We start from the raw sequence: 27,039 nt of genomic DNA, 5'->3' as shown, positions 1-27,039 counted from the left end.
AGTTAACCAAAGCTAATAGCCAGTGGCCAATGTCAGAGCTGAATCTGAAACATGTAGGCATTCCAAGCTAGTGTTCTTCCTAGTAGATTAAAATCTCTCACATGAATAAGTTGCCAATTCATCCTACAGATAGAAGTAAGTGATCAGTATACTACATGGAGCAAAGCACAATTGGAATTCCTCATTTCCCAAACTGGTAGTCCTACCACTGTATGTACTGAAAAATGCATTCAGGATATCACTTTGATGGAATGAAGACAAATTTCCTTTCCTGTGGTCTCCTCTAGGATATTAATAATGGAATAGAAACATACACCTCTACATGTACCAGTAACCTGAACATATCTATTGACAGAGATTAAAGAAGGTATACCTTACTCTGGGCAAGAGCATATTTGCGTACCTACATCTCACCAGACCACCTGCTATCCTAGTCCTCTGAATGGGTGGTCACAAAGGCAAAGTTAACTCCACAGGGGCAGGAACCTCGGTCTCCTCCTTCCTCCTTTCTCACCTTTGAGTGAATGTCTGTGACTACACAGAGGTCTTGCCATTTGTTCTTAAGCCGGGAGCCAAGCATCTGTTATGACCAATACTGCATCATTCTACTAAGACTCATGATTATGCTACCTCATCTGCAGCAAACACAGAATAGGATATTATATTTGTATCATTCCTTCTACTGAAAACAGAGATACAAGTATGACCAACATTGCCAAGGAAGCTGGGGAGGTGTTCTCTAACTTTTACTCTGTACCTTCACGTGTGAATCAGATACAACAAAATCTTTTAAGCTTAACTTGGACAAGTTTTGTTAACTATGTTAATCTCACTTTTGTTAATTCCATAGCAAAACAATAATCTTTTTGTAAAATTTAGATGTTTTGGAGTCACTCTGGGAAAAAAAAAAAAAACTTCAGAGGGAAATCAAATAATAATTACAAACAATTTCATCAAATAATTAAAAATAAATCTCAAATCAGTACCTGCCTGTATTATAAAATCCAGAGGAGACAGCCTATTTAAAGATTGGCTTCTTCAGAAGGTAGGCTGTTCCACAAAGAAAGCTGAGATCTGAACACATTCTAGTTCTCCAAGAGTCAGGGCCAGATGAATAGGAGAAAGTGTGTGGCTTGAAAGTTCATACAGCAAAATAATGTTAATAACTTAATACTAGAGAAACAACTGCATAAAACATGGAAGGGCTGAGAAAAGAAAGGCCAGTGCAGAATTACAACAGTATATTGAAGATCTGCACATATAGAGGTCCTGTATTCATGACTGGTGCTCTATGGTTCTTGCTTAGTTTTTCTCTTGGGTAAAATTGCATACATAGGTGACTGGCTAGCTGGCTAGGAGTATGGGTATTCCATTGGTCCCAGAAGTTGTCCATATGGGCGTCCCTGTACCAGATGGATAACTCCAACAAGAGGTCTCATCGTTATCCCGGTGGCAGCAAGATTGCAACTGAAAGCAAAGACATGGCACAAAGAATGGCATTTCAATCTTCCCAAATCTTCAGAGTGTGAAACTGTAAGACTCATTCTAAGTCAATGCAAGAAAGCAGTATCTGGGCAATGATCCAGCAGAGAAGGTGGAAAAGGAGGGCAAAGAACAGAGGGAGGTTTTGGGGAGCGGAAGAGGAGAGGGTAAGATGCCGAGGGAAAAAAGGTAAAGGGCCAGTGAGAGACAGACCCTGGGTGAGCCAGACACGAGTTTGGGAGTTGCAGGATACATTCTTTCTCTACTTGAAATGTTGATTTTGAACATTTCAAAACATAAAACCAAAACATCTCATTAGCCAAGGGCAGAGTCCCTTGATCTCAGACTTGGTCACATCCCCACCCTTCATTTTAAGCCCTCTTGGGAATGATTTTTTTTTTAAGTTACAAAAGTAATTGCTACAGAGGTCAAAGGATAACCAAACTATAAATTATGGCATCGAACTAACTACACTCAAAAGAGTTGCTGGAAAGGGCACTGGCAAATCTTCACTCTAAAGACAATTTTACTCTGGGGCCAGAGATGCAGGTAGGAAAAACAGTTAAGTGGAAGATTGAAAGCTGCACTTCAACTCTTTGTGGCTTTTCACACTGATAATGGAGATTGTTATTTTTGTACCACCAGCTCCTCTTCCTCTTTCCGGTGGAAAAAAATAAACCATTTTGTTTTCAGGGACCATTTCTCCACCAGTCACAGTCCATCACTTGGCCCTAGGATGGGCATGTAATCCAAGTCTTGCCAAGAACAGTAACACATGCACCTAGATCCCTCTATATTAATTGGTCCAGGGATAGATACTTGGTTTAAACCAGGCCAATCAAAACTCTTCTGAGAGCTTGTACAGGAAAAGTTCTTGCAGCCTTTAGAGACTGCAAGTGCTAAAATCTTGGCACTTCTCTGCATTTTATGAAGACAGACAGATTGACAAAGAAGTCGACCACAGGGAGCAAGTCTTTAGAGGCAGAGAAAAAGAGACAGAAAGTTGATGGCATCATTCGGAACCTGGATAAGGCCTATCCCTGAAATGTTCAGAAACGTGATCCAAACATTTCCTTTCTAAGCTGGTTACTTATTTGTGGTTGCTTGAAACTAAAAGAGTCTTCAAGTTATATTTCCATGTATGACTCCCATGTATATAGTTGACTTATACTACTACCTACTAGGGAAACTTAAATTTTTTTATGGTGCATCTGTCGCTGAACTAGTGTTATTATTCTTAGACACTATGCGATATTGGGCTGTATCATCTGTTCTTCTCAGAGCCCAAGTAAACTTGGCCTGACCCTTGGAGAAAAGAGGAAAGACATTTATCTCTTCTCCATAATAAAATGATCATTTAACATTCTAAGTCATTTTCTACGAGTATTTCCAATGTCAGCAATGTTGACATTGGTCGTTTTGTTCTTCCAAAAACTTGTGCCCTGGAGCAGAAAAGAATGTATCTTTGAAATAAAAGGCATTGGGCTATCTCTGTAGCTTTTCTTTGCACATACGTGCGTGGGCATCCACCCACCCACACAGATCTTTAACGGTGAAGGCAGGAAGAGGAATGGTAAGAGAGGAATATATATGCTTTCTGTGACTGGATCAATGAGAAAATAATCAGGCAAAATGGAGGTCCGAGAGAATGTGTACCTGTAACGTGTTGTTGTTTGAGCAATAACAACATTCCTCCTAACGACTCCAGGTGTTAGGTAGAACTTCCTTCAAATTCTCCAATCTGTTTTGCATGCTTCTGCTAGTGCTCTCTTTTGAAAATACAGACCAATACACTACCTGGTTCTGCAACAAAACCCTTGGCTTCTGATAGCATAAGGAAGGAAGAAAGGAAGTCCAAATCTATCAGCTTCCTACCAAACATCCCTCCCAGTTCGACCCTACCCACAGTACAGCCTCCCCTTTGTCACACCTCCACCATCTCTCAAGCTCCAGAGAAACTCACCGCCTGCCAATTATTCCAGGCATTTGCCACCTGCAGGCTTCCTTTACATGGAGTGCTCACTCCTCTTTAATCCGCCTATTATTTCATTGGAACTGACTTTTACTGAGTACTTTCCAGTGTTTGTCAGCCCACTGAGGTCGTATCTATGCTCCCAGGCTCTAATTCACCCTGTATTTCCATACCTCTCTGGATGATAAGTAACCTTGCTATGCTTTCATGTTTACATCACTTTTTAGTTAGGACAATAGCAGGACACTACTGTCTGCCTACACAGCTCACTTCCATGCACCCTCCCCTTGCTCCTTAAAAGGTAAGTGATTGGGGCGCCTGGGGGGCTCAGTCAGTTAAGCGGCTGACTTCGGCTCAGGTCATGATCTCGAGGTTCATGAGTTCAAGCCCCGCGTCGGGCTCTGTGCTGACAGCTCAGAGCCTGGAGCCTGTTTCAATTCTGTGTCTCCCTCTCTCTCTCTGCCCCTCCCCCGTTCATGCTCTGTCTCTCTCTGTCTCAAAAATAAACGTTTAAAAAAAATTTAGAAAAAAAAAAGGTAAGTGATTTACTTAGCTAACCAACCTGCATATGCTTCAGCATAGATGGGCCCCTAAAGTAAGTCGTGGGGATGAACAATGGATGCTCTAAGCCAATCTGGTTCCCCTTCCCCTTGGCCAATGGGTGAAGCAGGCATGTCACAGAAAGTGGTCAAACCATCATCTGACCAGGCAAACCTTATCTGCTCTTACAGAAAGGTTCCCAAGATGTACCTCACTTCCTCTGTGATTTTTGGCTCTTTTTCTTGCCATCATGAACAGCACCGAAGCTCTGAGTTATAGTTCAACACCCAGCTACTTGTCATCGGGCCCAGTTCTGCAGGCTCAGGCTGGGGATTATGTAGGTCCGGAGCTTCATGTGACACCGTTGGAATCCGGTGCTAAAACCTAAGGTCGCTTATGGCAGTAGTAGCTAGTGGTGGTTAGTAAAATAGTAAAAGTGGTGACTTTTTCTTTCCTCGATCCTCTTAAGGAATTCATGAAAACATTTGGCTTGGCCAAAAGATTCTTATGACACACTTATGGGTCTCTAAAGTCATTCTTAGCTAAATAAATAATACTGCCTTCCTTTCATCTCATCTATATGGTCATGAAACTAAGGAATATTTTTACATACTTTTCATAAAACAGTTGTTGCCTGAAAATTTTATCACTCACGGCTTGCACTGTTATTGCAAAATTGGTATTAGGAATCCATACTGTCCTTGAAAGTTCTATCTCCTAGAGTGGAACACAAAAAAAATGAGTATCCGAGTTTTCGAGGGCTGCATGGCAGGGTTAACTCCTGCATCCCGATTTCTCTGTGATAAATTAATAATATTTATTTATAGACTGTTGCTAGTAAAATACACAGTAGGGGTATGCGTTAGAAAATGGTCAACACAGTGATCTAAACATAACCAGTTACAGTCATGACTAGACTCTCTGTTTACCATTCTGGAACTGGTGGCGTTTTATTACAATTGCCTATTTACTTGTCTGCCTCTTTCCCCGGACTGTGAGCTCCTTAGGGGCATGGGCCATCTCCTCCCACAGTGCTCAAGAAGTGCTTGTTGAACGTGAGAGTACATAAATGAGCAAATAATGATGCCACAGTAGTCCCACTATAAATGCCAGGAAGAGAGGAAAATATCCAAAAGATTGTTTTTTAATTAAAAAAAACAAAACAAAACAAAACTAGGGGCACCTAGGGAGCTCAGTTGGTTAAGTGTCCGACTCTCGATTTCGGCTCAGGTCAGCCCTGCATCGGGCTCCACGTTGCACATGGAGCCTGACTGGGATTCTCTTTCTCCCTCCCTCTGCCCCTCCCCAGTGCATGCTCTCCCTCCCTCCTTCCCTCCCTCCCTCTCTCTCTCTCTCTCTCTCAAGACGAAACCACAAAAAAAGTTTTGTTCATCTGAAATTCGAAATATTAACAAAAGAACCTGTTTCATTTAGCATATTTAGCATTTCTATTGTTGAAATATTTCTAATGTGACGGGGCATAATATTTCCTCCAAAAGAAACTCCGTCATTTTGGTGAAAACGAGGTAATATTTTAAATTGGGCAGACTATCTCTTTTCAAATGCTATCCATTATGGTCCGTCTCTCTGTAAAATATTATATGTAATAAGCAGATTATTTGCCTTAGAAAAGCAAGCAGAAAGAATTAAAAGAAAGATGTTTTCCAGTAGAAATGAGTCCTCCTAGGTACGCCATATGTCATTAACATAATAGCCACATACACACAACACTGACATATTCAAGCATCTTTTACAGCAAACTACACCCACTCTCTCTCTCTCTTCATCTGCCCCTTCCATATTCCAGCCAGTCCCTCCACCATACCGTCTGGATATCCTGTCCGCTTGTTAAAGCAATAAAGTCTAATTTGCCTGACTTGTTTTGCTCCTTGTAATAGTACCAGTCTTAAAGAGCGTAAAGACACAGCTCACTCTGTGTTTCTCTTTATAACAGAAGATGTGAGCAGCCGGTAGGGCTATGGGGAAAGAGTCAAACATTTCACCTGAGTCTGTCCTCTTCTAAAGATACAGTTAACATAGTGATTCAGGTTTTCTAGACTCTTCTATGTTTCAGACTTGGGAAAATATTTAAAACGGGGCAGTTTAAATTCTTAAAATGCACTTGGATGGGGCCAACATATGTATTTTTGTTCTACGGCATTATAATGGAGAGAAGTTAATGTTGCCATTAAAACACAGGGTCACGGTCCTGGGATCTAGCCCTGCTTCAGCATGGAGCCCACTTAAGATTCTTTCTCTCTCTCTCCTTCTGCCACGCTCGCTGACTTGTGCTCTCTCTCTCTAAAAAAAAAAAAATAATAATAAACAAAAAAACAACTTTAAACTTGAGCTTGAGAGTACCAAGCCGTGTTAAGGAAAAACTTTATTCTGCTCGACGACAGTCTACATTCCAGCCACATGGTCGACAAAATTAGGCAGAGAAACTCCTCTGGGCACATTAAAAACAAAATTGCTGAATAAATGACTGAAAGAAAAGAAGTGGTTTTAAGGTAATAGTGAGACATCAGGAAAATAAGAGAATTCTTTGGAAGACAAATAAGCATAAGAAGTGAAGATTTCAGTGAGGTAAAATATGCCCTGTAGTCCTGTCAGTATCTGCTGGGTCCTGGGGCACAAAAGCAGGAGTTGAGGGTGTAATGAGCCACAAGTGGTACAAGAGAAGAAGCCCCGAGCCGGACCCTAACCCCATCCCTTCCCTCACACCCCTGCTATGCACATGTCTCTCTCTGTAAAATGGACCACTCAGTGGCAGACTATAAGGCTATGTCCACAATCTGATGACTGTCTTCTCAGCAGCCGTAAGACAGTTGAATGGTATCTTCAAGCTACTGAGAACATAATAAACACACAACTTCAAATCCTATATCCATTCTGACTAACTTCTGAGAATGGAAGTAAAATAAAGACATTTTTAAATACAGAAGAGCTGAGCACTTATTGCCAACAGGCTTTCACTTAAGAGACTTTTAAACACTCTACTTAAGGAGGAAGTAAAATAATTCTACAAAACAAACTGTGAAATGCAAGAAAAACGCAGAAAAATTCTGAAATGCAAGCAGGATCTAACTATGAAGACATATTCGGGGCACCAAAAGCAGACACATGGGTATAGCTAAAGAAATATTGTTCACAGAAAATATGGGGCACCTGGGTGGCTCAGCTGGTTAAGCATCTGACTTAATTTCAGCTCAGGTCGTGATCTAACAGCTTATGAGATTCTCTCTCCCTCTCTCTCTGCCCTGTCCCCACTTGCACACACATGTGCTCTCTTTCTCTCAAAATAAGTAAATAAACTTAAAAAAAAAGAAAATAATAAAATGTCTTACATACAAAGTTAAAAAATACAAAACTGAAATCCTCAGTCTCTATGACACATACCATCAGGAGTGGGGTCAAATGCAATGAGAACCAAACCAGCAGGGACAATAAGAATGAGATCACCTACCGCCCCCCCGTTAACAGTTTACAGTAACAAGACATTACTATTTTAGTGTCTTCATTATTGCCCAGGCTATATGGAACTTCCCTGAAGAGTCGTTAACTCCTTCAACTAAAAGCAGCAACAGTTCACAATCCAGCACTGCTGAACCCCTCACCCCGAAAGTCCTTGCCTTGTTTCAAGAGATTCCAAGCTATTATATCATGAGCCTTTCCCAATTCTAATCAAATTTCCACACTGAAGGATCCATTTTAAACCAAACTTCAAATTCTCAACAAGATCTGGTTTTGCTTCCCCCCCGCCCCAAGACACGACTAAAACCGTGGAGGCGGTGTTCTCTGTCATCATGGGAAGCCATAAACACAGCTCTGTCTTATCAACCAGGTGTGGTGGTATTTGGGGAGTGAGCATTCCACAGCAGTTAACATGTTCTCAGGTAATTTTATATTTTGAGGATGGGGATCTAAACATGGATTAGCTTTAGATATTAAGTTAAATAGGCATTTCTAAGGTAGCCACTTAAAAGTGACAATGGATGTATACTTTCTAAATTCACAGAAAAGAAAAATGGAACAAGAAGATTAATAAATGCAAGGAAGGAAACTGAAGAAACAGAAAAATGAAGTACAAACCCAAAGTTATATACATAATAAGAAACAATGCACTATATGAAATTCCTAAGTTAAATATAAAGATTTTTTTACTGAATTTTATTTTATTGCTACTCACATTCCTTTCATAAGAGAAAACAAAAACACACACAGATGTACATACTAACATGCACACACACATGCACAAAGAAAGACACAGGAAAGGTGAAAGTAAACGAATGGAAAGAATGTCAGGCAAATAACGATTGCAGTTACCTGAGGTAGTTTGTTAATATTATAGGCATAATATACTTTAAAGCCAAACCAAAACATCAATGAAGACTAAACAAGGTCAGAGCTCTGAACTTCTGTGCACCAACTAACATAATTTAAAAATCTATAAAGCAAAAAATAATGTAATATCAATAATATATAATAATATGATGATAAAAACATACAAAGCAAAAAAAAAAATTAAACATATAAAGCAAAAAACACATAAAGCAAAAAGGTAGGCCTACATGGTGAAACTAACAAGTGTATTTATCCTCTATTAGGAGAATTTAATACCTCTCTTAGTAATTGATACATCAAAAAAAATTCAGGAAAGATACTGATGCTGTGATCAGATCAACTGCATAAATTAATATAATGGACATATACAGAGTTGCACCACACAACTGAAGAATATACTCTCTTTTTAAGTACATTTGGAAAACTTAAAAATCTGAAGCAAATAAAGCCAAGTCTTACATTTTAAACAGTCATAGACAAACAAGCCATATTTTTTTACTCCAAATTAAGTGAATTTAGAAATCTCTCATTTAAAAGCCTCAAATGTGCACTTAAAACCCTCATAGTTTTATATAAAATGTGAACAATATGCTTCTATATGATAATGGCTTAAAAGAAGCAAACAATGGACATTTTAAATATCTTCAAATGGACAAAAATAAAAATGCCACATTATCAAAATTGGTAGGATACAACTAAAACAGGATTGAGAAATCAAACTCACATCACTGATAATACAATAAACTGGAATTAAGAGCAATGAGAAGTGCCCATCACCTAGAGAACGTTCTGGCCAAAATATTTAAGCAGGACCTAACTATGAAGACATATTCAAAGAAATTGACACTAAGAGATTCTGCAGAATAAATGTCCTGGACTGTTTAAAAAAAACAATGTCATAACAGCCAAGAAAAGGCAAGGAAAGAGTTATAATAACCGAATACAATATATAGTCAATGATTTGTTCAAAATCAAAACATAATAACAAAAAAGAAAATAAAAAAGTGTTAACATTTTGGGATCAGGAGACTGGAAAATCAACTATGTATTAGGTAATAATTTCATATTAATATTAAATTTCTTGCATGTGAAAACGGTATTGAAAGGACATATAAAATATCCTTGGTTTTAGGCGATTTATGGTGAAGTATAAAGTGTCATTATGTCTATAACTTCTTTTTAAATGCAGAAATTAAAAAAATTAAAAAAAATTTTCCCAAATGGGAAAAGTGTCTCTTAACAAACTAAGGAAGTACTTGACATAATAAAGAAAAAAAAAAGAATCTCCACTAATCATCATACCCTACAGAAGTGATGAATCACTAAATTCCACTCCTGAAACCATTATTACCTGATATGTTAACTGACTTGGGTTTAAATAAAATTTTAAAAAATCTTCATAATCAATATTGGTATATTAACAGCACAATTTTTACTCCCGCTGGCTAAAGATGGAACAATTTCAGTTGTAAAGTAAATAATGATACCACTGGATTATAACACAAGTAATAAAATAAATATCCATGAGTCTATACTGATATAAATGACAGAGGAAGGAAGGAAGGAAAGAAGGAAGGAAGGAAGGAAGGAAGGAAGGAAGGAAGGAAGGAAGGGAGGGAGTTAGGAAGGAGGGAAGAAGGAAAAAACACAAACTTTCTGTTCTGAAAAATTCCAAATAACCCCCTTCCAGGAGACAGAACTTAATCACTCCTCCTTGAATATGTACTGGACTTAGTTACATGCCTCCAGTTAACAGCTAATGAAAGGGAAACATACTTCCTTACCAGAGGAGCAACCCACCCTCAGTGATCAAGATTAACATCATCAGTGATAAGTAAGGGAGACAGTATGTACCTTCTGATATGATATGAGGAGAACGGAATATCATCTATTTGGAATTCTTCCCCCAAATCCATAACCTCAGTGCAATCATGAGAAAAGATCTGAAAAACCTAAACTGAGGGACCTTCTACAAAATACCTGATCAATACTCTTCAAAACTGTCAAGGTCGAGGAATAAAATGAAAGAGACGGACTGTCACAGATTGGATAAGAATGAGGACCAAATGCAATATGCTTATCCTAGAAAGAATCCTAAAACAGGAAAAGGACATAAAGAGAGAAAACCACTGACATCTGAATAAAGTCTGTAGTTAAGAGTATTGCAAGAATGTCAGGTTTTCAATGATGCAAATATAACATGGTTACATAAGATATTAACATTGGAGGAACCCAGGTTAAGAATGTATAGAAATTCTCTGCACTATATTTGCAGCATTCCATAAATCTAAAGTTATTCCAAATTTTAAAGTTTTTTTTTTTTAAAGAAACTCTAAAATCAGAAAGATGACAGGGATACCTACTAAGACAATCTACAGCTTAATAAGAGATGGAAAAGAAAGAGTAGAGAAAGTGAGAAGGAGAAAGGAATCTTTTTTTTTCACAAATCATGTGATTTTTTTTTTTTTGCTTAAATCCAAAACAGTTCCCAGAATAATTACGAAATAAATAAAAGAGCTTATAGCAAGTGTGCAGGATATAAGATCAATACAAAAAAAAAAATCAACTGCATTTCTAACTACCAGCAATATACAAATAGAATATATTTTTCAGGAAGGGGATTTTAGCAAGTCTATAAATAATATAGAAATAAATCTAAATAATTATGCATAACATCTCTAAAAGGAACATTTGAAAAATGTATAGATGATAAAGAAGATTCCAATAAGTGGAGAAACAAAAGTTCTCCAAGATAGAAAGTTATTTCTATAAAGATGTCAACTCTCATCAAAATGATTTATATATCCAATGCTATCACAATAAAAATCACAACAGGAGTTTTCAAGGAACTTGGCCACCTATTTCTAAAAATATATTAATGAAAAATAGCACGGATGTTCCAAAAGAGAAGAAACAAGAGGTGAGACTTCCCTATCACAGAGCTTCTACATGCTACATGATTAAGACAGCATCATTAAGACACAACTGAGCAAAGGAACAGAGCCCCAGGTACCAGAACAAATCATATGCAGAAATCTGATTACAAATCTACTGGCTCTGCGTATCCCTGGGGGAAAGAGTGATTATTTAGTACATGATTTGGGGACACTACTGGATACCCTAATGAAAAACCTCACACCAGAGACAAAAATAATTACAGATGAATCAAAGACTTAAATAACAAAAGCAAAATTTAGGGGTGCCTGGGTGCCTCAGTCGGTTGAGCATCTGACTTTGGCTCAGGTCACGATCTCACAGTTCATGGGTTCGAGCCCCATGTCGGGCTCTGTGCTGACAGCTCAGAGCCTGGAGCCTGCTTCGGATTCTGTGTCTCCCTCTCTCTCTTTCCCTCCCCCGTTCACTCTCTCTCTCTCTCTCTCAAAAATAAAATAATCATAATTTTTTTAAAAAAGAAAAGCAAAATTTAAATAGCCAAGCAGTCTACTAAGAACCGTATAAAAGATATGAACAGACATTTCACAGAAAAGTAAATATGAGTGGGCAATAATAATATAAAAATTTATCAACCTCATTAGTAATCAGAAAACAAAAATAAAAATTAATATTGAGGTACAATTTTATACTTTCCATACTACCAAAAATGAAAAGAATGACAACCAAAAGGTTGTTGAGAATGTGGTGTAACAGAAATATTTGCATATTGTTGGTAGAAATATAAATTGGTCATTTTAAAAATCAACTTAACTCTACCTACTAACATTGAAAATGTAAATGCATTAAGACAGCAATGTGGTTCTTAGATATAGACTCAGAATTTTTTTTTCTTGCACTTTCAGACAAGGAGAACAAGCCAAACATTCATCAAGTAGAAAAGACCAAAAACGTTCACCATACACCAGAATACTATGCATCAAGGAAAACAAATGATCTAAGCTATCTGCGTCAACATGAACTGACGTTAAAATATCACATTTTTCAGTTTAAATACAGTATTATCCCATTGATCTATATTTCAAACACTGGCAAAAAAAAAATAACCAACTTACTCTTTATAGGAAAGTACATAGAGAAATGGACAATCGTAAAATTATAGAGAAAATCAGTAGACGGGGGAAAAAACGCTTAGAACAATGATTATATTCGCAGGGACAAGAAGAAGGTGTAATTAGGGAGGAACAAGGGAAAGGAGGTTCAGAATTATTGAAAGTGTCACTTTTCTTAAGTTGAGCCTAATAATGAGTAAAGCTCAGTCACAAGTTAGGCGAGGCATGCTGGATGATGGTTTAATTTTTGTTACTTAACTACTAATATACATCACACACACATGCATATAATGCCTCTCCTGTAACACAACCTCCCAGACGTGCAGGTGTTAAGTGGCCCGTTTGGCGTTGACCTGTAGGAACAGGAGCTAGAGCACGTGGCACAAGAAGGGCTAACATTCTGGCTACTGCTGTTGATGTCTCTGACCCAGAAGACTCCTCTTTGGTCAGCATGCACGAAACTGTTGTAGATTAACGTGCTAAGATTTTTCAAGGAGAGCAAAATCTTAAAGCCATCATAATTTTTAACAAGGCTATGGAATCCAGCATATGAAAAGAAGCCAGGAGGCGCAGTCTAGCATGGTGAAAAACTATCTACATGTGTGTTAGGAAAAATGGATCTTAGCATTTGTTTAGGCATAAAATATGAATGGTATCTAGGGCTGCTACTTTCCTTCTCTGGTCTGTTTCCTTATCCATAAAATGAAGGGTTGAATAACAGTCTCTAAAGGCAGCTAGAATAGCTTCCAGTTCTCAAAGTCAAAGATTACAGATGTAAGAGAAAAAAAAAATAACATGAAATGCATAGTCACAGAAGAAATGTGAAAAAAAGTCATTACACAAATGTTAAAGATACAAACTGTGATGACAGCAAGTACAAAGTTTATTTCATCTGCATTGAAATATTTATCTGTAATATACCATAAAGTGAAAATTCTCTTTTAACTTGTATATCAAAGAGAAAACAACCCCACAAAGAAGCTCAAGTAAAATATTTTCATGATATACAAATGCCATTGAAGTGAAAAGTCTTCATAAGACCACCCAACCTTGACAAGTGTATTCACATAGGATTTAAAGAGTAATATTTGTATGACATACAGTAGGTGGTCTTTTGCGTGGGTGAAAGACTCCAGCTGACTTTGGTTCATGAATGCCTCTAGGAGAATTATGATGAATTTCTACCTGGCAGACCATAATGTTAGTCTACACTTCTAATTCTGCTTTCAGAATTGCATTTCTTCTTTGTGACGAAATATCCAAATTTCTTTAATCCTGTGTGTGCGTGTAAGCATCCGTACGTGTATTTAGGTAGTATGCACCCATGGGCACTGCTTTTTCTTTTAAATACTTATTGTTTATTTTATTGACTTGGCTATTGGGAAGAGAAAATGTAAAATTTTCAGCACTAATCATAACTTAGGTTTTCTGGCACAACTACATTTCTTTATTTGGCTTTTCTTTCTCTACGCGTCGTGTCAAATTGTTTTATTCTATATGTACTTTGTGCCATAAGTTACTTCAAACCATTTTCAGTAGATGAACCAATGAATGCATATGTACAGTATGTGTCTCCTGATTTTAAATGAAACATAGCTTAAATAAGGTAAATTTCTTGGATCATCAGAAAAACATGAGAAAAACAGAACAAAAGATGCCATTTGAAATCACATCATTACGCTGGAGAGGATGTGGAGAAACGGGAACCCTCTTGCACTGTTGGTGGGAATGCAAACTTGTGCAGCCGCTCTGGAAAACAGTGTGGAGGTTCCTCAAAAAATTAAAAATAGACCTACCCTATGACCCAGCAATAGCACTGCTAGGAATTTGCCCAAGGGATACAGGAGTGCTGATGCATAGGGACACTTTTACCCCAATATTTATAATAGCACTTTCAACAATAGCCATTTTGTGGAAAAAGCCTAAATGTCCATCAACTGATGAATGGATAAAGACATTGTGGTTTATATACACAATGGAGTACTACATGGCAATGAGAAAGAACGAAATATGGCCCTTTGTAGCAACGTGGATGGAACTGGATAGTATTATGCTAAGTGAAATAAGTCATACAGAGAAAGACAGATACCATATGTTTTCACTTTTATGTGGATCCTGAGAAACTTAACAGAAACCCATGAGGGAGGGGAAGGAAAAAAAAAGACATTAGAGTGGGAGAGAGCCAAAGCATAAGAGACTCTTAAAAACTGAGAACAAACTGAGGGTTGATGGGGGGTGGGAGGGAGGGGAGAGTGGGTGATGGGTATTGAAGAGGGCATCTTTTGGGATGAGCACTAGGTGTTGTATGGAAACCAATTTGACAGTAAATTTCATATATTGAAAAAAATAAAATCACATCATTAAAATGAAGCAACTTGAAAAACTATAACAGTCGTTACACTCTGTTTGAATTTCAAGAATATGGTAACTTACTTGCATATGTCATCTTCTGGGTCTTCAAGCCCAAATCTCTCATCAAATGTAAGCTGTATCCAAACATTTTCTTCTACTGCTACTAATCTCCATACCAAGACCATATTTCTTGGATAAGTATGAGGAAACCTCGGGCTGTGAATACTTCCATTAGTAGACACAGTAATAATTCTCTCATGCTGGGGATCTTGTACTCCTAAAGCAAAAATAGAGGCATAGACACACATTTAGAACAGACATCTCGAAAACTGCAGGTTTCAAAATAAATGTTTGCTCTATCATCCATATTTTAACCCAAACATGTGTTGGGTATGTCTCACACAACAGAAACCAAGTATCACTCTTTTCAGAACTCACCCAGAAAAAAAAAGAATTATTATTATTTTTTATTTTTCTAATATTCATTTTTGAGACAGAGAGAGACAGAGTGCAAGGAGGGCTGGAGCAGAGAGAGAGGGGGACACAAAATCCGAAGCAGGCTCCCGGGCCTGAGCTATCAGCATGGAGCCTGACGTGGGGCTCAAACTCACAAACTGCGAGATCATGACCTGAGCCAAGATCGGACACTTAACTGACTGAGCTGCCCAGGCACCCCAAAAAGGAACTATTTTAACAATATTGAATAAAAACCTCAGTACTTTTATACTTGAAAGAACATAACACATTAGTCTTAATTATTGAAATGTCAAACTACCAACTCATGGATTCCTGAAATCATAACAAAGCCGACTTAAGGCCCTCATCCTCTAAGAACTTATCAAATATGAGTCATATTAAAAAGAAACTTGCATTTAATTCTATTTTTAAAAATACAAACAGTGGGGCACGTGGGTGGCTCAGTGGGTTGAGTGTCCGACTTCGGCTCGGGTCATGATCTCACAGCTCGTGGATTCGAGCCCCGCTTCGGACTCTGTGCTGACAGCTCAGAACCTGGATCCTGCTTTGGATTCTGTGTCTCCCTCTCTCTCTGCCCATCCCCCACTCATGCTCTGTCTCTCTCTGTCTCAAAAATAAAATTAAAAAAAAATGTTTTTAAATACAAATAGTGAATTTGCCCCCATTCTTCAGCAGTGATTGTAGCAACTGTTCATTGAGTATTTATGTTACTCAAATTACATTATTTCACATTGATAAAATGCAATTTAAGACTACTTTTCTTAGAAATTTCTTGAATTTGGGGTGCCTGGGTGGCTCAGTCGGTTAAGCGGCCGACTTCGGCTCAGGTCATGATCTCGCGGTCCGTGAGTTCGAGCCCCGCGTCGGGCTCTGTGCTGACAGCTCAGAGCCTGGAGCCTGTTTTGGATTCTGTGTCTCCCTCTCTCTGACCCTCCCCCGTTCATGCTCTGTCTCTCTCTGTCTCAAAAATAAATAAACGTTAAAAAAAAATTAAAAAAAAAAGAAATTTCTTGAATTTAAAAGACTGAATATCAAGGGTCATGTATTAGCTGTTAGATTTTGAGGTTAAAGAATAACCTGTCTTATTGCTAAAAAAAAATAATAACTTTAGTAAGTTGAAGTTATGATTCTTCAAGCAGCTTTTTCATTCTCTTAAACTTGGCTATTTCAACAATCAGTCTGGTAAGTATTATTTTATATGGTCAGGGTTGGAAGACAGGGTTAAGACCAATATAAGTTCTTTGAATATATACCAGTGTGCATTATGAAGAAAAATCATCATATTAGTAAATATGTGTTAGTTGCCACAGAATTTTTAAATTAAATCATTTAATGTCGCCATTCTCCTCAGTAATAAGTAACCTATTCAGAAACATGCTCTCTCTTATTGGATGCTAATATTTAATACTGCTATTGGCTATATTAACTTGTATGAAATAATCAATACTTCTTTTATGCACATAATTTAGCACCAATCTATCTCCTGAGAACATAGATGGATCTATCAAGTTAGATGAATTCTTTTCTATTCTGGCAAATTTTCTTTTAAAAATGATGAAAACAGGGGTGACTGGGAGGCTCAGTCGGTTGAGCATCCGACTTCAGCTCAGGTCATGATCTCACGGTCTGTGAGTTCAAACCCCGCATTGGGCTCTGTGCTGACGGCTCAGAGCCCAGAGCTTGTTTCAGATTCTCTCTCCCTCTCTCTCTGCCCCTCCCCCACTCATGCTCTGTGTCTCTCTCTCTCATCAAAAATAAATAAATATTAAAAAAAATTTTCTTAAAAATATAAAAAATAAATAAAAATCATGAAAATTTAGGGGCGCCTGGGTGGCTCAGTAGGTTGAGCGTCCGACTTTGGCTCAGGTCATGATCTCATGGTTCATGAGTTCAAGCCCCACATCGGGCTCTGTGCTGACAGCTCAGAGCCTGGAGCCTGCTTCAGATTCTGTGTCTCCCTCTCTCTCTGCCCCACCCCTGCTCATGCTCTGTCTCTGTCTCTCAAGAAGTGAATGGCTTCACTTAGATTGGCTACAATTTATTATTTGCTCCATTTTGTCTAAAAAAATGTCTGATATAAACCAAGGCACTCATTACAAATATAGCAGTGTATGTTTTTCATATACAATCTAGAAAAACGAATAGCTACGAAAAGATCTGAATTCTATTTTGATAACCTCAGTCACAAAAGATCATTGCCAAAATGTATACACTTAAATGGTGTTTACATCTTTTTTTTTTCTTTATAATTCACATTTCCACGACACTCTAATTAAACATAATTTAAAGACCAAACATCTAGGTCTCCTCTGTGGTCAAAGAATAGTAAACTTCCTTGTAAGTTACTGCTCCTGAAAACTCATCTCTAAATGCAGTGAGGTTTGCCACCAAACACATAGGATTTACACCGGATTGTCAAACTTTCATGTGAATCTCAAACAACCAGGGCTATAATCAGAAAAAAAAAAAAAAAAAAAAAAAAAACACACACACACACATTAAGTTCTACTAAATTAGGAGTCTACATCTGTAGTTTCATTGTTTAAAAAATAATCTTTGTAAACATATAACTTTACTAGTATTTTAAGGAAAAGACAAGTATATATTCTATGACTATTTTATTGAACATGTACGATCCACTGGACAGTACACTCAAAGAAAAGTAGCAAAGAAATAAAACCAATGTTTTTAGGCAAATCACTAAAGTATTTACAACACACTCCTGGCAATGTATTCTAAAGAGGAATCAATCTTGGTTCATCTTAGATAGTGAATTTAGCATGAAAAATGAAAATATATATGAACACTAAATTTAAAAATTTATAATTATATACCCTTTCACATTATCTTGCCCAGCCCCTCTTAAGGAAAAATTATTGAAAACTAAAGCGAATCAAAAATAGAAAAAAAAAAAAAAAAGGAAGAAGGAGATAATAGTGTAAATACTAATAAAACACTAATTGGAAAAGATACCTGCTTCTCCTCATGTTCACTGCAGCATCGTTTACAATAGCTAAGACATCGAAACAACTTAAGAGTCCCCTGATGGGTGAATGGACAAAGGAAATGTGCTTTATATACACAATAGAATATTAGCCATAAAAAGGAAAAGAAACTGCAATTTGCAACAACATGGATGGACCTTGAGGGCATTATAATAAAATAAGTCAGACAGAGAAAGATACTTTACGATCTCACATGTGGAATGTTAGAAAAAAAAAAAAAAACAAAAAAGGATCTCATAGATACAGAGAACAGACTGGTGATCACCAGAGGTAGAGTGGAGGGTGGGTGAAATGGGTGAAGGGGGGTGGGGTCAAAAGGCACAAACGTCCAGTTACAAAATAAATCATGGGATGTAATGTACTATACAACATGGTGACTACAGGTAATAATACTATGCTGTATATTTATAATTTGCTAAGAGTGTAAATCTAGTAAGTTCTTATCTCACACACACATGCACACACACAAATTTTAACTATGTATGATAATGGATGTTACCTAGACTTATTGTGGCTATCATTTTGCAGTGTATACAGGTATCATATCATTATACTGTGCACCTGGAACTAATATAATGTTATATATCAATTATACCTCAATAAAAATAATAATGTAAATACTGTAAAATTGTTGACTACATATGTACATATATTTCAATGATATATAATCATGTATCTATATTATTCAATTATTTTAGCATTAAGTCAAAGCAATTTCATAATATTTGCCATGCATTTTGTAGTATTAGTCCCCTTAAAGACATGTTTACAATGACGGAAAGAGGGTAAGAATAAGAAAAACGTAACAAGCAATAAAAATTATAATACTTAAAAATGTTTTAAAAAGAACTGAAGAAAAGAGGTTTCTAGATAATATCTAAATAATGTGAAACTCATAATAGGTAACATTTTACCTAATGTAAACAACAAATGTCTCTAATCTTGGTTAGTTTTGGAGTTCTGAAGAAATCTGTTCCTGTTCCATATAGGCAACTGTAGAGACAGGTCACCTGTAAACTGGTAGACTTCCCAGACATCCTGTGAAATTTCTGATGTGTTTACTTCCAAATGTACATTATTCTGAAATTACGTTTTTTTTTACAAAAATGTTTCTCTAATAGTTACGTCTCTTTCCAAATCCTTACTTAATAAATACACGTATTTATTGGTCTTATTTGTGCTTTGCTCTGTTCAGTTTCTTTTCTTTCTTTTTTCTTTTTTTTTTGTCTATAATAATCCTTCTTTATCCTATTCTTGTTAATTTGTTTATATAGATATCTCTGCTTTTGCTCTCATTAATTCTCAATTAACAAACTTCAATTTTAATAATAGTCAAACTCATATGATACACATACACATGTGCACAGTTTTACTGACTCCTTTAGCTGGTGCCTTTTTGCCTAGAAAACCCAGAATAATCCCGTCCTAATCTTACCTGATTCTGTATAGAGAAGACAAGCTTGAGCACCATAATGCAAACAAATCTCTTTCCATAAGTTCCAATGTACATAGAAGTACCCTATTTTTACGTTTAATATTTAAAATTCTGACTATTCATACGAAAATACAATGATATACTACATAGGTTCAATCTACTGTTTCCCATACCTTAAAAACAACAGCAAAATAAAACAAAGGCAATCAACAGCACTGCCTCCCTCGACTGTTTACAGATTATAATACATTTTCACTAAGGAAAAAGAAAATAATGGTTTTAAGTAAACCATAAAACAAATATAATTATTTAAGATATGCTCCATTGAGATTCTTGAATTTATCCCAGAAGATTATCATTTTACTCCCCAAGGGAATGAATAGTCAAAAAACTTACATATTAGAAACCTCTTATGTTTCATGCTCTGTTCCAGGTGACTGGGATATCACAAACGAAACAAAGCCTTGTCCTCTTAATGTGACAACTTTTAGGACTATACATTAATGTTATTCCTAAGCTAGGTATAGTAGTGAACTAACCTTCAGCTACCAGAACATTCAGATGTTACCTCTTTCAGGATTCCATCTTTGACTTCCACTATAACATTCCTTTAGGACTGCCTATTTTAATCATAATGTATGGGTTTACCTTTCGTACCTCCCACCACACTATTCATTCCTAAAAGACAAACAAGCATGTTACTGAACCCAAAAGCTAACCACTGTCTACCTCTGTGCCTTGCCCATGGCACTACCTAACACATATTGATCGTATAAAAAAATGATATCCCAGAACACGGCAGAAAACAAATTTCCCTATTATTTCAACATTCCATTCTTCATTCTTAAGATCACAGTGACTGCACATGATAAGGATAAGAAAATTTTACAATTGACACTCCCTCTAAGTAAGGTCCTTTAATTCATATTTGATATCTTACTCAAAGTTCATCTATTATAGCTACATACGTATTTCAGCTGAAGGTGATAGGTCACAGAGATTTGCCATTTTCTTAACATGCTTATTTTAAGAAAATAGAACATGTTCTATAATTTTACCACACTCTGAGATTTCCATAATTATAATCATTAACTTAACTCTGAAGTATGAATAAACTGATGATAAAATGTTATTTTAGGCAAGACACTTAATATCAGAATTTCCTTTTTTAAACTAAAGACAATCATAAACTGTTTTAAAGTTTAAATGAAATGATAACTCTAAATTCATCACCTTGATAATTGTAAATCAGTATGGATGTAAAGGAGAAACCTTGTCTATCATATTCTGTCTAATTAAAATACAATGAGAGAAAATTCACTATCAGGTATCAAAGGTTTGTGATGCCAGTGAATAGATTGCTATGTAAGATAATGCAACATCGGTCATATGTACAAGGATTCTAATTTTGCAAAGATCAAGTTAATTAAGCAAGAATCGGTGATGTTTAGGCAGTGATTTCAAATTTCTGATTTCCTTCTACAGGTTGATTAGGAGGGGGAAAAAACGTTTATAGAAATTTTGCCATTTCCTTGACCTGAAACTATCTTCAATAAAACATTTAAATTATTTTGCATTTAGAGACATACAAGAATTCACCCATTAGCTGCCTATCTAACTAGAATCAATGACAAGAAGGGGCGGGGGGTCTTTGTTCAGGAAGTTCACAGCAAATCCTCCATATGCAATAAGAAAAAAGTTAATATGGTGAGCATATCCTCAACATCCCATCACTACTGTGAAGCAGCTACTGGAAAAGAAAGGCTGGGATTGACCCTCCCCAGAATTGTGCCTGGAAAACCAACATAAGCCCATTTCCCTCACTGCATGGATCATTTTGATGGGTCAATCAGAGTGAATCCAATGGCTTTTTTTCAACAGTTGGGGTTGAGATCATTTGGGGCAGAAGAAGTGAGATCCAGACTTGTGTAGCCATTAAGCTTGTAACAGAATCCAATCTGAACAAAAAGTTAATGCAGAGAATTAGGCAGATAAATGGCAGCACAGAAAGATGGTGCTAGCCCCAGCTCAAACCACACAGTGAGTTCATGCCATCTCTTGGCTTCTCAGGTACATGTCTAAATAAATCACTTTTATTACTTAAGCCAGTTAGAATTAGAATTTTTTACACTTGCAACCAAAATCATCATATAGCGAACATGTTTGGGTTTGCCTGGGGTGGCCTTCCTTTAGGCCTCTTGTCCTGGTGTGATTATTATTAGTGTTCCCTTTTCACATTCTAAAATATCTGAATTAACATCATAAATAACAGCTAGTAATATCTATAAAATTTTTCTGGTACTGAGGCATGAGATACTGAATGGTAAAGATTTGACAGTATGGTATTTTAGCCTTAAGGTAATGGTAAAAATAATCTAATTTGATTTTATACAATGGGATACTACATTTTCAAATGAAGGCTCAGTTATGAAAGATAAATGGGCAATGACATTAGCTATTATGCCACAGGATAAATAGCCAAGTATATAAGCACAGAATCCCTGTGAAGCCTTTTACACACCAATTAATAATGAATACAATTGTATACCCACACCATTATAGTGAACCATGTTTAGGCAATAGTATTATTTTCTATCCTGTGTTAAGCTGTGCATTTTTAGCCACCCCCAAAGAGGCCAAAGTAGAATAGAACTAAATTAGGAGTAATTCACATTACAAAAGAAACATTCCCTTTAAAGATTCACTATTGATTTCATTTTTCAATAGTTAATCAACTCTCCTGTTGAATTAAAACTATTATTCAATGTAGAAAGTTTACACAAAATATCAGAAGCTCTGAAATATTTTAAGCAGGATACATTTATGTGAAATAATATAATTATGACAAAAACTGGCCGATGTCACTAAGCACAAATTCATAATACATAGACAAACAAACAAGCTAACTTAAGAGAAAATATGATCACTAAAGAACCTCATCTGTTTTGAAGACTCAACATCTGTCCATTTTCTATCTACGCTGGACATATAATTTACGACATTCGGATTGGAGTTTACAAGCAATTTCAAATATGGAAGTAGCTACCTATTTCTTTGTGAACATACAATGGATATATACAGTACAGACATTCTGATGGGAAGATGTTTAAAATTCATCCATGAAAATACTAATGAAAAGGTAATCTTTACAAACTTAACTCTCTCACAGAAAAAAAATGCAAGTAAGGCCATTAGTTTATGCCTTTAGTGACTGTTTAAAATATTTTTAAAATTCTTTTTTAGGGGTGCCTGAGTGGCTCAGTCGGTTGAGCGTCCGACTTCAGCTCAGGTCATGATGTCCCAGTCCCTGGGTTCGGCCCCGTGTGGGGCTCTGTGCTGACAGCTCACAGCCTGGGGCCTGCTTCGAATTCTGGGTCTCCCTCTCTCTCTGCCCCTCCCCCACTCATTCGTTCACTCTCTCTCTTTGTCAAGAATAAATAAACATTAAAAAATTTTTTTTAAATTCTTTTTTAGGCTAAGTTTTCAATTAGGCACATAAATGATTCCTAAGAAACAACAAAATTGGACTATATTTATTTCAGTCTTTACAATTGCTGAAAAATAAGACTTTACTGCTTCCCACTTATGTTTAGTCTTTCCTGTTCACAGGTGAATGCATATAACGTGTAAGTAATAAGCCTACGATTCTCTTATGCATAATACGAAAGGCAGTAAAAATAATAAATCCAATCACTTCTTTACAAAACATGTCCTCCTCCCTTATGTTTTAAATGCTACTAAATGTTGTTGATAAGTGATAAAGCGTTTGCATTTCCATATACAACATCTGAGATTTACACATCATATGGGGAGCAAGATCTTGGGTTTCAGCAGTTAATTCCACACCGCGGCATCAAGAATAAATGGAGAGCAATTATACTGGGACATGATTGCCCCTCAAAGGCTAGCTAATAAGTTTAAACAAACTACGATCATAAATGTTCTAATCTTTCTGCCCTGCTGGAAAACATCATTTCCCCATCCCACACCACCCTCAACAAGTCTTGTCAATCTTCAAGTAATGTTAAGATATAAATAAAATATAAACGTTAAGGCTCTTTAAAGAAATGAAAGTCTTAAGTTAACGGTAGGAAAATAGGTTGCCTGAATTACTTCTCAAAGCAATGATATTTTTTTAATTTTTTTTAACGTTTATTTATTTTTGAGACAAAGAGAGACAGAGCATGAATGGGGGAGGGGCAGAGAGAGAGGGAGACACAGAATCGGAAGCAGGCTTCAGGCTCTGAGCCATCAGCCCAGAGCGACGCGGGGCTCGAACTCACGGACCGTGAGATAGTGACCTGAGCTGAAGTCGGACGCTTAACTGACTGAGCCACCCAGGCGCCCCAAAGCAATGATATTTTTAATTGGCTTGAATATATCCATTAACAGCATTCTTTAGCAATAGCTAGCTTTCTAGCAACAGTGTCAAAATTAAACCGAAGATCCTGAGGCAAAATGTCTAAAAAGAGAAGCTGAACCTACGTTAGAACAGATTCGAGAGACACACTTTTATTCAAAACAGGGACTGAACTGGACTCTAAGGGCTCTAGCAGAAGTTTCTTTTGTGAGGAGAGATTCTTCTTCAACACCTCGTTATCATTCGTTTTTTCAACCGTATTGAAAAATACCTACTTCCCTACCATCTGATCTCAGAGAAGACTTTGAGGATATAACTGTCAGGTTGGACATTGTCAGAGGCCACAAGAAGATTTGAGAGTCCTTCTTTATGGTATTTGCACTGTTTATAAGAGTGTAATCCCCCAGCCAGCAAATGGACCAGCTGCATTCATGACCTCCCAGCCAGTAAACAGACCTGTTTGAACATAGCATTTCCTTGAAAATTCTTGTCCGTGAAACCCAGTTTTGATGTTGAAAATTCTCTACCTATGTTTCCTCTAAGTCCATCCATTCCTCTTCCAAGAGAAGTGGAACACTGTCCCCCCAAATGGAAAAAAAAAAGATACAGAAACAAATGCCTGGGAGGTCAAGGAGAGCAGGAGAAAACTAAGAGGAAAAAAGAAAACTTATACTTAAATTAACTGCAGCAAGTTTAACAGTATTAATTATCTTGACAAATGGCTATTACTTTTATTCTCACGTTGAGATAGGGCTCTTTAAGAAAGATATGCACTACATAAGCCTTAAGAAAAACTAAACTGCATGATGTAAATTTACACAGATCTATTTCTGTACATCTCCACAAACTATCAACCATTTTATAGCAGTTCTCATACTTCACAATTTGACTACAATATTGTATTCTCATTAAGTCAACCAGAATAAAACAACACAAGTCAACCGAAACAAGCAAAAAAATTCTGATGAGGCAATATACCAATAAAACAAAAACAAAACCTGATACAAGTGTGTATTGAAACTTGTAGTCATTAACAAGAAACTTTTCATTCAGTACTTTCTGCCAAAAGAAAATACTTATAAATGAAGGATGAAAAACAACGTACAAAAAAAGTCTAAGAAACACCAGAATCATCCCTTACACGTGGAGAAACACAATTCTACTCTCTCTACACCACAAGAGTCAGACTAAAATGCCAGGGGAAACTATCCTTTAACATATCAGGGAACAGAGAAATGAGAATAGAGACTTTTCAGTGAGCCCACTACAGTCTGAAGATCATTAGGAATATGAAAACAACACTCGGGCACTGGAATGACCGGATAAAAAATTTACAAATACAGGGGTAGAAAAGACTCCCATTATGAAAGAAAGACATTCAAATCTATACAACCTGTGTTGAAAAAAGCAGGTAAGAGCAGTATACCACCTAAACAAATCCTCTTCTTTAGTATGTATGGTTCAGCATATCAACCTTAATTATGTGAGAATACGTTAGAGCGCATGATAAGAAAAGTTTCAAAATTCAGAGTAAATAAAAATATATGTTTTGCTTACCTTTTAAATGTTCTTTCTCCTCTTTTCTATGCCAGTCCAGATGCTTGGGTATAGTTCCTCCCTGCCAGTAGACGGAGATAGTAAAATTGAGTCTTTTGGTGACCTCGCATCCTAATCTAGGTGGTTCAGAATCTTCAGTTTCAGATTTTGGAAGTAAAAAAATTTGAATGATTGAAAAGACACATAAAGCTTGTAAAAATTATTATGTGAGTCAGTTAAATGAACTTTTATTCATGGTCATTCGTACCAATCTTTAAGGGAGAGGGTCTTGGCTGGCATAGAAAAAAATAAAAGAAAGAGCATTATTTTGTAGGATATATTCCCTTGACTCTTCATTCTTCCCAGAGTTTGCTCATTTACTTAACAAATATCTACTGAATATCACTCATTAGTAGGCTGCAAGTTACTAGCCAGATGCTTTCACATACATTATTTATTTAATGTTTTTAACAACCCTGTGAAGTAATTATCATCCCCAACAATCTTGTCCCAGAAACTGTATCTTTTTTAGTTCCACATGGTGAGCTGACTCTTGCTTGCCAAGTTTCTGCAGTCTTCCTGATGTTCAGTTAATGGCTTCACAGATTTAGGGAGAATGAGTTTCTTCCTCCTACTGATAAAGGAGACCTTGAAGTTGCTGAAAACTCACTTGCCATTGATAAAAACTGTTTATGATTTATTTTGTTTCAAATTAATACATGTCCTCTAAAAGCTTCCAGGAAGAAATTCAAAGGATAAGTTATAGCCATTTTACAGAGGTTAAACTGATCATCTGAAACGTAATGGGGTTCACGGGAATAGCGCTGAATGAAATAGTTTTTCTTTGAGAAATTGTGCATTTAAGATCAAATTCATTGGGATAAACATTAAAGTTTGTGATTACCAATAATCACTTATAAGAATAATAAAATTAGTAACATTTTCCAAAGCTAGTAGAGGGTACTGGTACCTCCTGAGGACAATAAAGGAGCAGTCTAGAAGAATATTCAAAACTGATTTGAATACTGATGACATCACAAAATAAGTGGTTCTATTTTCCTTACTCAGTTTCAGAAGCAATTCTATTTGTTAATTAAATAGAATATGTCCCTTATCCTTATCACAAATAAAGCCTGGGTTTCACTATTCCTGGTAGTCGTGGTCTGCAAGGTGATTCCAACATAATACACCTTGGGCAGATCAGGTAGTACACAGCCACTCGAACAGAAATACCAAGTTTGATCAAGAATGGCTGATTAAAATAAAACCACTGACTTTTTACACAGTTGCCTTAATCACTCTGCCCAAATGAGTAAGGCAATAATATATCTCTGTATAGTTCTTACAGAACTCTGCCCAAATGAATAAGGCAATGATATATCTCTGTATAGTTCTTACAATAATTTTCAGATTATAGAACACTTTCTTACACTATTTTTTCTATCCCACAACCTTAAAAACCAAATGCACTATGCAAGCTTTATTATTGTGAGAATAGTGTTGGTTGGCACAGTAAGTTGATCATATAATTT

At 36.6% G+C, this 27,039-nt stretch overlaps 1 protein-coding gene across 3 annotated transcripts in view; it reads right to left on the bottom strand.

The window, feature by feature from the left end:
* The window catches only part of PDGFC (platelet derived growth factor C), a 203,367-nt gene that overhangs the window by 74,355 nt on the left and 101,973 nt on the right, over positions 1-27,039 (bottom strand). For all 3 annotated transcript variants that reach the window (XM_042935211.1, XM_042935210.1, XM_042935209.1), the window contains exon 2: positions 14,776-14,971. In XM_042935211.1, coding sequence (XP_042791145.1) covers positions 14,776-14,971 — 196 coding nt within the window. The remainder of the gene's footprint in view (positions 1-14,775; positions 14,972-27,039) is intronic.

This window comes from Panthera leo, chromosome B1 (assembly GCF_018350215.1).
Source record: "Panthera leo isolate Ple1 chromosome B1, P.leo_Ple1_pat1.1, whole genome shotgun sequence".
In the NCBI taxonomy this organism is placed as follows: Eukaryota; Metazoa; Chordata; class Mammalia; order Carnivora; family Felidae; genus Panthera; species Panthera leo.
Note: the sequence above shows the minus strand (reverse complement) of the source record. Positions and strands in the feature narration are given on the sequence as shown.